Source organism: Austrofundulus limnaeus, unplaced genomic scaffold (assembly GCF_001266775.1).
Source record: "Austrofundulus limnaeus strain Quisiro unplaced genomic scaffold, Austrofundulus_limnaeus-1.0 Scaffold219, whole genome shotgun sequence".
Classification (NCBI taxonomy): Eukaryota; Metazoa; Chordata; class Actinopteri; order Cyprinodontiformes; family Rivulidae; genus Austrofundulus; species Austrofundulus limnaeus.
In genome coordinates, this window is record NW_013952621.1 from 513,728 (window position 1) to 528,088 (window position 14,361).

At 39.1% G+C, this 14,361-nt stretch overlaps 1 protein-coding gene across 2 annotated transcripts in view; it reads left to right on the forward strand.

Moving 5' to 3' along the window:
* LOC106525228 (moesin) overlaps positions 1-13,004 on the forward strand; it is a 19,261-nt gene extending 6,257 nt beyond the window's left edge. For both annotated transcript variants that reach the window (XM_014019385.1, XM_014019386.1), the window contains 10 exons: positions 665-816; positions 943-1,026; positions 1,137-1,283; positions 1,773-1,869; positions 4,495-4,658; positions 4,814-4,944; positions 5,131-5,291; positions 5,666-5,758; positions 8,181-8,414; positions 12,364-13,004. In XM_014019385.1, the coding sequence (XP_013874839.1) occupies positions 665-816; positions 943-1,026; positions 1,137-1,283; positions 1,773-1,869; positions 4,495-4,658; positions 4,814-4,944; positions 5,131-5,291; positions 5,666-5,758; positions 8,181-8,414; positions 12,364-12,528 (1,428 nt within the window). In that variant the 3' untranslated portion in view covers positions 12,529-13,004. The remainder of the gene's footprint in view (positions 1-664; positions 817-942; positions 1,027-1,136; positions 1,284-1,772; positions 1,870-4,494; positions 4,659-4,813; positions 4,945-5,130; positions 5,292-5,665; positions 5,759-8,180; positions 8,415-12,363) is intronic.
* Positions 13,005-14,361: the final 1,357 nt, after the last annotated feature.

Sequence of the window (14,361 nt, forward strand, 5' to 3'; positions counted from 1 at the left end):
CCCCCAACCCAGAAGTCTAGCCCTTGAGTTGTTGGCTTTGGGTAGTTGTGGTCCCCTGTGCAGCCTTGTTCTATGTAAACATACATAAAACAGCAATCACATGAATTATTATAAAGTTTATAGGAGTGGAAATTTTCAGCAGCAATCAGCTCAGACTAGCTCTTTGCTCGTCAGTCTAATCAAAATTAAACTCTGTTTCTTTAAACTGAGGCTGTTCAAAGAGCTATCTGCAGCAGGTAAGATATTAACTGTTAACATTTTTACAGAGCCCCACTTTGTTCCAATGCCCACATTATTTATATAGGAACAATAGTCTCATTATTTCAAGAATAAATTGACTTTTTTCTTTTTGGTGAGCACACTGAGGTTCCACAGTAAGTGATGCTGTGATCTGAACCACACCGGAAAGATTAAATAAGGAATCTTAATCAAAACAAAATGTAGAAGCTGTCTTAATGACTACTGGGGTTTTCATAATGTCTCACGCACATCAGCTAAATTCTCCCAGAATCGTTTTAATGAGGGAATTAACGCACCCAGAAACATGTGCGTTAAATAAACACCTTAGCACATGGCTCCTCCGTCTGTGAAAAAACAATCAATCCACCACCGTGCACGGTTTCTGTTTGCAAAGGCCTTCCTGTCTGCGTCCACTGCTTCTTAGGTAAAGGAGAGCATCCTGAACGACGACATATACTGTCCACCCGAGACCGCGGTGCTCCTGGCCTCTTACGCCGTTCAGGTCAAACACGGAGATTACAAGAAAGATTATCACGTCCCGGGATACCTCACCAAGGAGAAGCTGCTTCCTCAGAGGTAGAGCATCCCGTGCATAGAAGTTTTTTTTTTTAAATAAAAGAAAGGAAAAAGAAAAGTTCAACTTAATTCCAGTTTTAGTCGCCTGAATTCTAATCGACCCGTCCTCTTTTCTGCTAACACCAGGGTTTTGGAGCAGCACAAGCTGAATAAGAATCAGTGGGAGGAAAGAATCCAGGTGTGGCATGAAGAGCACAAGGGAATGCCAAGGTACTGAAACCTTCCTGCACCACTACCACTCCTGTGCTCTTTTCAAATCATTATCATTATTATTTTTTTAGCAACTTTGTCCCCTGCAACTCATTGAGCTTTGCTTGCAGAGAGGACGCAATGTTGGAGTATCTGAAGATCGCCCAGGACCTGGAGATGTACGGGGTCAACTACTTCAACATTAAGAACAAGAAAGGCTCAGAGCTGTGGCTGGGAGTGGATGCTCTGGGACTGAACATCTACGACAAAAAGGACAAGTAATTTCCAAAACTTTACATGTCCCAAAATTCAAAACTTGTCATTTTGAAAAGGATCGCTGAAAAGTGTGTAGACATTCCCCCAGTTTGTCTCCTTTGATTTTTATTTACAACGGTTCCCTGTTTTTCTCTCGACTCCAAAGCCACTGTGGTTTTGGCATTTAAAGATTCTGAGTGAAGTATCTCATAAAATATTTGTATTCTTATGTAACTAAACATTTGCATGAGCTCTACTTTGTATATTGGCGCTTTGTTTTGATTGGCAAATCGTTTCAACTGAAATGGTGGACATGTCGCCACTTTGAGTGTGTTTGCATGACGACGACAGCGGCTAAATGAAGGCAGAGTTGCTTCGATCTCTAAAAGTTCCATCTAAGCTCTTATTCTCGTTTTCTCTTTGGGGTTATCAGTATGCTTCACTATGTGAAAATGACCACAGTGCACTGTGATGAACAGATTTACATCGAAAGGATGCAAATGTTTCCACAGGATGACTCCAAAGATTGGCTTCCCCTGGAGCGAGATCAGAAACATCTCRTTCAATGACAAGAAATTTGCCATTAAGCCAATTGACAAGAAATCCCCGGTAAGAAAATGAAACACGATCAGTAGATTCTGTTAAGAGTTTAATATGGTGCATGTCCAGGTCCTAATAGAGGAAAATTTAATTAGTGGAAATGAAATGAAAGCAACCTTGTTACTATATGACTGTTAGTTTTCTATTTCCAATACGATTTTCAATTATTTATTCCTMCTGCAGCTTTGAAAAAAACAAACAAACATAGGGTTTGTCTGAATACAGTGTCACTTGTCAGGCAGCGTAGACAAAATGTACAAAAATCAACAATTTTTTAAACATATACAGTATCTTATTTTAGTAAAACAAGAAAACACTGCCATTATTGGATCAGACATACTTAACATTATCAACATCATTTGAAGTTTAAAATGAAATTTACATGACTGAAAAAAGGCATTTCGGTCTCTCTAATGGGTTTTTCCACAATCTTACTTTATGCTTAATAGATTTTGGTTTTAGATATTACCACAAAATATTCAGCTTGAGGGCCGTTCATTCAATCTAACTATTGGCTGGGCAGAACTTAAAAAAACTATAAAAATAAAAACAAACTCTTCTTCTTACAAACTTTACACTTATTACACACAATCTTGTATACAGTACTTCAAAGTGATACTTACCACAAAAGTACTGTGGTAAAAGTTAAGGTCTGCTCTAAGAATATTGCTTGAATCTTAGAGTATTTAACATTTACTGTATTGAAGTATTTAAAGTAAATATGCACAATAGGTTGCCTTCAGGCCCAGGCCTCCCTTGAAAAAGAGATCTGTGATCTCAGTGGGATWTGCCTGGTTAAATAACTGTAAATAAAAAGTAAATTTCTGATACAAAATGTACTTAAATAAGTAAAAGTACTGTGTAAAAGTTAGCTGACAGAATTTCCAAATTGACTTTTATTAAGAGGTGACCTCCTAAAAAGGTTTTCTAAAGGCCACAATAACTTATGTTATATGAAAATAATAATGCTGAAAATTTTGGGATAGACCACATGTTTCAGCTGCATAAATACAGTATGACACGCTCAGGCTCCACATGTCTATGTCCTGTGTGTGACCTGGTTTGTGTCATGTGCAGATGTGATGGATCGTAAAAACCAATAGAATGGGATAGATTTATACTTCTCATAAAATCACAATCTATTTCACTTTATTTAGGTAGCGCATTATCTCTGGATAGTTTTTTTTTTAAATAAAAACAAGTTGGAATATACAACAGCATATWTATTAGGGCCAAACTCAGAGAATTTGTTTCGAATTTCAAGAGTAAAGTCATAATATCATGAGAAAAACGTTTTATGAGAATAAATTCATAATATTATGAGAAAAACATTGCATGAGAATAAAGTCAATATTATAAGAATAAAGTAGTATGAGAATAGTCATAGTATTATGAGAAAAAAGTCTAAAGATTGAGAAAAACACAGAGAATAAAGTCATAGGAAAACATCTTATGAGAAAAAAAGTCAAGAGAGTAAAGTCATATTTTGAATGAGAAAAAGTTGTAGTGTCATAATATGAGACTACAGTGATAACAGTAGCAGAATAGACACAATATTATCAATAGGAAGTTGTAAAATTATGAGAAAAAAGTAGTTTTATTGAGGGAAAAAAACACTTCAGTCGAATTTTGTAAAAGGCCCAAATTATCAATACATTAACTTTGATGTTTGGCTTTTTAGCCGAGCTGGTCACGTCAGATCTTGATAACATTAACAAAGTTTTTTCTCATTAAAACAACTTTTTTCTTGTAGTTTTTTCTCATAAAACTATGATTTTATTGCCGCAATGCTATGACTTATTAAAAKAATTTAAAAATTTAGTTTGGCTAATACAACATCATAGGTATCAAAACAATCCAAACAGAAATAAGAGTAATGAGGCTATTCTTGAACGTAGGGTGTAGAAAGTACAGACAATTGCTTGAAAATGTAAGAAAAATAATTAAGTATAGATAACCAAAATTTCAACTTAAGTAAGGTAACAAAGTATTTGTACTTCACTATACTTTGTACTTTCTAAAACATAAAAACTTGGGCCTTTAGTCCACTTTTACCAAGCTTGTCTCTCACTCCTGGGACTCCTGATTTTTTTTTCCAGAAATCCACCTAGAGTGCAAAATGCCCACATCAACACAGTTTTATACTCTTAGAATTAGTTCTTTCCCTATCGGGATTCAGTCATTTTGAATGAGCAGTTTTAAAACATGAAAAAACCCTTTCACAACAACCATTTAAAGTTCTGTTAAGGTCTTCAAAGAGATGCAAATACATGAGTTTTTTTTYTCTCTCACTGTAAGCAGGAGGTGTGACAGAAACCCATTTGTCGCTGCTGAAAAGATCAATTTGTACAACCATTAATTACAGCAACTAAAGTTTCAACAGCAGCTGCTACTTGATCTAATTTACAGACACGAGTTCAGCCCCTCCACCCGTCTTTTGACTCCATGCCCAGATTTCAGGGATCATCCAAGAGCCTGTGGGGGGAAATAAAAAAAACAAAAACTATCTTCAAAAGCAAAACTGTCTTTTAAGTTTTTTTTTCGGAGCCCTCTTTTTATGAAAGAATAAATTAATTAAAAGATCTGTTTCCATGTCATTATGGTTGATCACATTTGTTGATTTGTTTGCTCGAGGACTTTGTTTTCTACGTTCCTCGCCTGCGCATCAACAAACGCATCCTGGCGTTGTGCATGGGCAACCATGACCTGTACATGCGCCGACGCAAACCGGACACTATCGAGGTGCAGCAGATGAAGGCCCAGGCCAGAGAGGAGAGGAACAAGAGGAAAATGGAGAGGTACAGAAGGGAGAAATAAAGCTTTTTTTTTTTTTTTAAAAAACAGTTTACACTGTGTTCCCTCTGCTTTAAGGAGGAAGAGAGAGAAAAACTGTCAGAATAAAGTTTTCTGTTATTTTATCAGATGTGTGTTTATGCACAATTCTCCCTGTCAGGGCTCTGCTCGAGAGTGAGAAAAAAAAGCGAGAAAATGCTGAGAAGGAAACGGAGAAGATTGCTCGGGAGACCATGGAGCTGATGGAAAGATTGAGACAGATTGAAGAGCAGACAAAGAGAGCTCAAGATGGTCTGACAACCTTCTGAATACAAATGTTTATTAACTCCAGCTTTGCCTTTTTTTTTTCCGTCTGTTTAAGAACATCCAAAAAGTAGATTTGACTTGGGGATTGTTATGAAATTGTATTGTGTAGGCCTTGTTTTGGGGTTGGGGTGGGATGTGCACATGTGAATGATTTTTTTTTTTTTTTCCCAGAGCTGGAGGAGCAGACTCGGAGGGTGCTCGAGTTGGAGAAAGAAAGAACAACGGCTCAGGAGGAGGCAGAGCGTCTGGACAAGGACCACAAAGCTGCAGTGGAGGCTAAAGCGGCTCTGCTACATGATTCTGAAACCCAGATCAGCAGCCAGGAAAACCTGGTACTCGTGCACGAAACGCTAATTTCACTTTATTCATTTTCAGTTGGACAGATTAAACACAGTGGAGCCTCTCCAAATAGAAAGCATTGAATCTTTCAGTGAATTGGATACAATTTTTCTTATTTTCAGAATAATTAAGTCCTCGAAGCCAGAAACAATTTTACTCATGAAGAAAATTTGAAATGATTTGTTTTTCTTTTCTTTTTTTTAAGCCTTTTTCAGCCAAAACAGCCGCGGTGCACGTCCACCCGTGGACACACATACACCCACCCCCGATTCTTCCTTACACACTTCACACGCACAAGCAGAGCACAATGACCTTAGATCAGAAGCACTCTTAACTCTTTATTCCATTTGTGTGCATGGTTGTGCAGGCCACTGAGCTGGCAGAGCTTACCTCTAAGATCTCCCAGCTGGAAGATGCCAAGAAGAAAAAGGACGAGGAGGCGAAGCGATGGCAGAAAAGGGTGAGAGAAAATTAAAGAGCCCGCGAGAGGGACGGTGTATGAATCGAACATGAGCAGAGAGAGGGACGTGTGACACCAGAACGGTGCAGAGCAGAATCAGATTTTTTTGTCAAAAGCTTGGATATTTTGAATAAATAATATCGACGTGGCCCCGCAGGGCACCACAGTTGGCTTAAGAATTCGATTAAATGTAAATGCTAATTTCCCTCAGGGATTATGAACCGCCGTTCAAAATAGTGTGCAAATGAGGAATACTGTGGTACACTAGAGTTATTGTTTTTTTCTGCACTTTAATGACGCATCACAGTGTTGCACTTTATCTGGAAAATTTGTATTTCAGATAGTTTTTAATTGAATAAAAGTTCCGGTTCAAAGGACCCCTTACATTTACTCTAGCTTGTTATATTTTGTTTTCTTCACAATTTTAAATTTGCTATTTTACTTACAGTTTAAGAGAAGAAAACAAACAAATCATAAAACTATGAGTCTATAATAATCTGTTATTATACAGCATTAATAAAATTCACAAAAAAGGTCCCCATTGACAATGATGGGATTTTAGCAAAACAAAGAAGAAGAAAACACAGCCTTCATTTTTCTAATTTAACTGTGATGATTTTTGAAGATTTTACTAAAAAATGTTTAAACTGATGTGATGACGTCAAACTAAGCTGTTTAAACTTTCCATTTTTTATATTTTGCACTTCTTGTTCAGTTTTTACTTTAAAATATTATTGGTTTCTTTCCCTCAGTGTGTCTCTGTTCTGTGGGACTTTGGGTAATACCTTACTAAACACGTACTGGACTAGCAAGAGACACAAAAATTGTGTAAAAAATACACTTTTTTAAAACTTAGAACACCCCTGAATTCAGTTTGTATAAAAGCCAGGTAAAATTTTGGCCAAAATTTGCCTGGGGTTTGCCCAATTATTGCCAAAAACTACAGTTGTAGTGCCCTATATATGATGTAAACTGAGGCTCTGTTTACATGTGAACAATCTCTGGAAACATTTCTGTTTATCCAATGTTGATTGTGGCAAATCAACATCAAACAAAAAGTTTACACGAGGAATGCCGTGCTGGTTGTGATTTCCATGCCAGGCAGGATTGCCAGATAGAAAATGACAATCGTACCGTAGCTTTAAAATGTTTGTATTTTGACCATGTGGGTGTAGTCTCTCAGAGGGTGGAGTTTGTACAGAGGTGTGGGCTGTGATTGGCAAACACACAGAAAAAAAAAAACGGTTTTCTGAAACAGTAATTACCACATATCTGGCAACATTGATGTCAGGTGATTTTTGTCTTTCAGTGAAATGAGCAACAGACTTGCACAGTTTATAACCGTGGGAACATGTTTCAGTCGGGGAGTGCTGTGAGCATGTGTGTGTGTTGGTTTATATATCAGCTCTAAAACTCATTAATGTTGGAATTTAAACATATGAAGCATTAATAAAACCTTATGTTATGTGTTGTTTTACTTTCAAGGTGAAAATTCAAACAAGATTTTGGCAAATTTTTATACAGAATACCCTTCCTGAGACAGCCTGGGTTCAAACCCACAGCCTCAGGATTACAACACTGCAGCACTGACCTCTGAGCCACTGCAGACACCAAAACCTATAAGGACTAGAGTGTTGTGTTGTCATATGTTTGGATGTCCATTTTTCTGGCATTTTCCAGTGGACAATGACTATGTGGGAAAAAAATGTTGTGTAATCATCATTTTTGAACATGTTCAAACATTGTGCGCTGCACCTCACACAAGGTAATAGAGAACCCTTGCCAATGTTTCAAGACATTTAGAAGACCTCTTTCTGGACACCACTTTGTAATTTGTACCAAACTGTCGCAACCCAACGCAGTACCAGCTAAGATCCATCACTATGCAAACAAACTCTCATTGACTTCCATTGTGCTTAAACTCTTTTTGTTTAGAACTAGAAAAGAAGGTTTTTTAAACTGTTTTTCTGTCTGCCTGTTTTATTAAGAGTGAGTCAGAGGGAGTGAGAGACATGGATGTACAGTTACTATGATGATCCAAATGAGCCACTGGCAGCGGTTTAATATTTTTCTTGATTTTATTACATCTCTCATACAGTTTATAAATCCAAATGTCAGCATTTTGTCACTTTAAATTATTTGGAAAAAAGGTTAGTCCTAAATTACTTCTGGGCTTCAGAGAAAAAAGTTGATTATGTTTGAACTTCAGGCAGTAATTTTGATGGCCTCTTTAAATTTCCCTCAGGAATTTTCTAATTTCCTAATGAACAAATTACCCGAATATACAGCTGTAAATAAAATGCCAGGTGTTCATCCAAAACCAGCGACTTTTCCCGTAAACAAAGTTCCTCAGCTCAGCTTTTTGTTAAACAGCTTTAACACCGAACTGCAAAACTTTCATGCAAGTTGTGTGCGTTGGCAGGCGGTGGTGGTCGAAGCCGATTTGGAGCGGACCAAAGATGAGCTGAAGACTAAACTGATGGGTGTCCAAATCCAGAACTCAGTCCACCCACAAATTCTTGAGCACGACGAGACAGACGAGAGCAGCGCAGAGGCGAGTGCCGAGCTGACTTCCCCGTGCACGGTCCAAGACCGCAGCGAGGAGGAGAGGGTAACTGAGACGCAGAAGAACCAGAGGCTGCAGAAAAACCTCAAGGTAAGCAGGAGCCCCTGGAAAATGGGTTTTACTTTTCACTGGGAGGTTAACAGTCCCACGTCTGCCTGCAGCTTTTCAGAGCGCGGCCAAATTTGTTTAAAAAGCCTGAAAATTGCTTTCTGAGAAAGATGTTTTGTAAATTAGAGTGCACTCGTTTGGTGAACAGTGAGACAAATATGGCAGTGGATGAATGGCGGTGGGTGAAATAATCAACCAGCACAAGGCTGCATTAGTAAAATAAAAAAACTTTATTGTAATTACCAAGTTTGAGCTCTGGCAGCAAATGTCCACTTTAGTTTGCTTGGCTCAAACTAAATTGGGCCTAAATGACTAGATGTTATGCAACATTCGTTTCCCTCTATCCTATGGAAGGAAGTATTTTTGAAGGAATCTCAAACTACCTGCACGTACGTGTTGACTGTAATAGTTTGTTTCTCTCTTCTATGTCGATTTTTTATCTTTTTTTTTTTAATTGCCTATGTTTGTTACATTTTTCACATAAGCATGCTCAGTTTTGTTATTGACAAATTACATTTAGGGGATGATGATCAGTGTTGCCAACTTAGCAATTTTGTTGTTAAATTTAGCAAGCTTTCAGACCCCTCTAACGACTCTTTTTTTCCTAAAAAGCGACTAGCAACAAATCTGTCAGTTTTTTATGGTCTTATTGGAGACGTTTGGAGAATTTGGCAACAGCACTTTCCTCAGCGAGCAGTGCGGTGAGCCTCTCCCCCTTGCCAAAGCACTGACGAGCAGTCCCGCTCACTGAAGCCTCACACGGGAACCCCAGCTGCAGTCAGAGCTGGGTGGAGACTCACTCCACTCCGCATCCATCGCTGCAAATGAACCATGCATCAAAACTGCCGCTGCTCCCAGCCTGGCTTACAAAGCAGTATGTAATTTTTACTGTAATATTTCTTTCGGTCTCTATCGTCACCTCCATCTTCTGACGCTCATCTGTAGTCAGGTCACGGAGGCAACAGGTCTAGGAGAGTAACCCTGACATCACTCCCCCCATTGGCACTTTCCACCTTGTCCTCGAGGACCCCAAGGCGTTCCCAGCCCAGAGAGGATACATAATCCCTCCAGCGAGTCCTGGGTTTCCTCCTGGGGCCTCCTGCCAGTGGTGTCCTAATCTGATCCCCTCAATCTGCTCCGAGCTCCCTCTGGATGATGGAATTCCTCACTGCATYGCTAAAGCTGATCCTGGACACTCTACGAAGGAAATTAATTTCAGCCACTTGTAAATTGGATTCTCGTACTTTGACCCCATGAGCACCTGTGAGGGTTGGAATGAAGACGGACCAGTAAGCTAAGAGCTTTGCCTTTCGATTCTGCTCTTTCTTCACCTCGACTGACCGAAGCAACGCCCTCATCACTGAGGACGAGGTCCCAATCTGTCAATCTCCCCCTCCATCCTACATCACACGTGAACAAGACACCCAAATACTTAAACTCCTCCCCCTTCGGATGTTTACTTGTTTAATGAGCCTCAAAAATCCGTAGGTTTCGCAAAATATCCGTATTAATCAAATGCGGGGCGGGGGCAAAGCAGGTGGAAATGAGGACAGGAGAACTTATTTATAACGGCAGATGGTTATTTGATGTTATTTAGTGTTTTTAAAAAGCCCTACATGACATGTTAAATTTTAAACAGAGTTTTTGAGAAAATCTGTAAAACTTGAAACAATTTGTGAGATTGCTCTAAATGTCTGTATACCTGCAAAATGAGGGAAAATCCATGTAAATTACGGACAATCCTTACAACTTAACATATGCACCCCCACCATTACATCCTTTTTCATTTAAGAAAAAGCCTCAGACTTGGAGGAATTAACTCACATCCCATCCTCTTCTCAATCGACTGAACTGCTCCAGTGCACACTGAAGGTCTTGGCCTGAAGACACCAACAGAACCGCATCATCCAACGCATTCTCACTCCTGACTCGTCAACATATTGACGCTTCATCAGGTAGCCGTCTGCGTCCTGTTTTGACCCGTCGGGTACCCCCCGCGCATCAGTTTTTTACGAGATGAGGCGGAGGAGGACGACRTTGTCATRTTTTTTTAAGAGTAGGAAATGCGCGAAACTAACCATCCAAGACCCTAAATTTGACTTCTATTAGCCCTATACAGCCTATCCCTGACCCCAGTACCTAAAATTAACCCTGATCCCTCATATTRACTATTTTTGAAAATAKWGAGAATGCCGAGAACTAACCATCCCAGACCCTAAATTTAACCTATACTATTAGGCATATACATCCTATCCCTGACCCCAGTATCTCAAATTAAGCATTAACCTGATCCCTCATATTAACCTCAGACCCCCAACCCAAAGACCCCTAAGCATTGCACCCGGAAAAGCGGTGGGCAGCAAGGACTGATGCACGGGGGGTACCTGACGCGTCAAAACTGGACGAGACGGTCCCTGACCAAGCACCAATATGTTGACTAGTCGGGAGTGAGAACGTTTTACATCATCTGCATACAGCAGAGACGAGACCCTGTGGTTCCCAAACCAGACACCCTCCTGGCTGATCCTGTCCGTAAACACTACAAACAGGATCGGAGACAAGAGACAGCCCTGGCGGAGTTCAACTCGCACTGAGGATGAGCTCGACTTTGCGCCAAGAATGTGGACACAGCTCCTGCTTTGGTTCTACAGGGACTGGGTAGCTAAAAGCAACCCGGACCCTCCAAGCTTTCTCCAGGTCCACAAAACACATATTGACTGGAGAGGCAAACTCCCACAACCCCCTTRGTAGCTCTGCAAGGGTAAAGATCTGGTCCACTGTTCCATGACCAGGATGGAAGCTACACTGCTAATCCTGAATCTTAAGTTTGACGATCGATCAGTGCCTACCTTCCAGCACCCTGCAGTTTACTTTCCCCTGGATGGTGAAAGATGTGATCCCACAATAGATGGAAGACACTCTTAGGTCCCCCCTTTATTAAAAATGGGAACCACCACCCCGTCTGCCACTCMACAGGCATTGTCCCAGTCCTCAATCAATAACAGCCCCGGCACCTCGGGGCAAACCTCATCCACCCCGGCACAGAAGCTTTTTGACTACCTTGGTGACCTCTACCATGGTAATAAACTTATCTTCAGGTTCTGCCTCCTCACTTGTGGACATGGAGAGTAAATTAAGGAGATCCTCAAAGTTTTTCTTGCGACAATATTTTTAAATTTATAAAAGCTAAACAGCCTGCAGTATTTTTCCAGTGTCCTTTTTATAGTTGGAAAAAAAAGATCAAATAACGTCTGTTACAACTCGCTTCAGTTCCCTTTAATGTAATGGTTTTTATGACTCATGTTAAAATTGCTTTCATACATGCTAAACCTGCAAAAAAAATGAAAAGGTAATTTTCTTATATTAGTTTTAAAAGTATTACAGTACCTCACGTTGAGAGGAAATTGCCACATTTTTATACATATGATGAATGTCAGTGAGGTCTAAAATGATGCAGGTAATGTGCTTCAATTTGACTCAACAGGTTCTTCTCTCAGGTTAACCRGTTTTTTAGTCTGAAAACTAATCTAGTGTGTTTTGTAAAAGCTTTTCTCTGCTGTTTGTTTTCGCCAAAGGTTGTTTTTTTTTATTCTCATGTAAAGATGTCAGAGCAATTACTTTCACAAATTGGGCTTTGCCAGAACTAAGTGCACTTTACCTAATTAAACATCACCGCACCAGTACATTATCGTTGTTTTCTGTTTCATCCRAGGTGCGGATCTCATCCGTGGCCTCTGCGTCTCAACCGGAACAAGATATCGTGTTGTTTATTTGACTCAAAAACACAAAATGGGTCCTAACAGCTATTGACAATAAAGTGTTTTCAGACAGAGATGAGAAAATACGGGCGAGAAGCTTCTGAATAGTTTCTCCCAGTCTCAAGCAAAAATGAATCCTTTTTTCCTTGTTTTGTTCCTTTTTTTTTTCACAGTTCCTGAGCGCCGAGCTGGCCAGAGCCGTGGATGAGAGCAAGAAGACCCCCAATGACCTGATCCACGCTGAGAACGTGAGGGCAGGTCGTGATAAATACAAGACCCTGCGTCTGATCCGGCAGGGCAACACCAAGCAACGCATTGATGAGTTTGAGTCCATGTGAGACGCCTTTTTTTCTGATTGCCCACTCAGGCTGAAAGCAGTATGATGAGAGATTTGATTTTTGTCAGAAAAGTAGCTGCTGATTTTTTTTTCTCAAAATGTGACAGCAAATTATTTACAATGCTGTGCTTTGTTGCCTCTAATCTTCCATAATGTTTCCTTTGAGAGGATTTCACTTGGAGAATTGCAGTTGTTCTTAAAAGTAGGTCACTTTTTTTAATACGACAGGAGCAAAAAAATAAAAAATAATTAAATAAAAAAAGAACATCCTCTGTCTGGTCCAGAGTTGTAAAYTTATATCTTTGCTCTGATTTCTGTTGTTCTTCACAGTGTGATTACACACAACTCCAGTTTTGGTTTGTTTTTACAAACAATGTTAACTGATTGATGATGTTTGAGGGGATTGCTGTTATTCCAAGAATGCAGAAATCCTTATTTGTTCATCTTAGAAATAAAAAAAACAACAAAGAAGAACAATCGGTGTTCTGTGTGTGTGTGTGCGTGCGCCATTTTCCATATGAATGAGTGAGCATCACCTTCAATGTGTCTAACGAGGCATTTTCTCACCAATTATCACTTTTTAAAAATGTTTTTGTTTTCGTCTGATAATGAAAAATGAAATTAGACTGGAATTCACAAAATCCTTTTACATCATTGCACGCCTGCAAAAAAGACAAATTTTAAAGACAAATTAGAGCATTTAACAAACATTTTATATTTATTTTAATGAATAATGAGAAAAACGTGAGTTTTTTCTTAGATTTGATTAGCTGAGTTTTATCAACTGCTCTGACTGTCTGCACTGGTTTTGTTCTCACCCTGGTGTCTAAAAATAACAAAGATCCAGTCTGGCTTTAGCATATTTAAAGAATAGTCTGCCTACTTTAAAGAGTAGTTCTGCAAAAATAAAATAAAATAAAATAAAATAAAGTTATTATTGTGTTTATGTTCGACAGGACTGATGAGCTAACAGCTAATCCAAGAGCAGCCAAAGACAAAGTGCTCTTCAATGTGCAGAACAGACAGACGTGGGCCAGGTCTGGCAACASTGGCAGTTTTTAAAATGGCCCAGTTGTGGTTTGGTTTATGTGGTGCTGGCTCAAGCATGGACCACCTCTGGCAAACCACATCTGGGCCATCAAAGTGCTGACAAATTTTCTATGGGGGCACTTTTATCTCAAACATTTCTTAGCAGTGAATGCAAACACAATTTTTGAAAATACTAAATAGGTAGTTATTTATACAGAATTTTGTGATCATATGCAAATAAATAAATAAATAAATAGCTGCAGCTAGCGTTAGCACTTTCAGTGCAGCATTATTGGCAATCCGATTATTGTAAAATGTCTTAAAACATCACAAATCTTTACAGTTTCATAGTGTTTTATTGTTAAAATGCCATCTATTTCACACTACCTGGATCAGAAATAGAATGGAGGCTGCACAGGAAGTGCTRAAGCTAGCTGCTACTATTCAGATTTTTTTAATTAGTTAATCCCAAAGAGAAACACTGAGTTTGTATGTGCGTAAATAGAAATCAAAACAAGGATAATGAAAGTTTCAGTTATTATCCCAGATGAAATTTAAGTTCAAGTCTGGTTTTCAGTGTTCGACSTTCATAAAATATTGTATTTATGTTGTTTTATTAATCCCAAAATAAATGCTCTCCAAACGGCCGTGAAATCAATAATTTTGAGTATCTTTTACAAAAATTTTCCTGGGAGTACCCTCCCCCCTAGAACTGCTTCCCTCCACAGCTGTTCATTAACATGAACAGGTGTTCCTCGTTGCTGTCAGCAGATGTTGGCAGGTATGAGGTAGACTTCTGGTATTC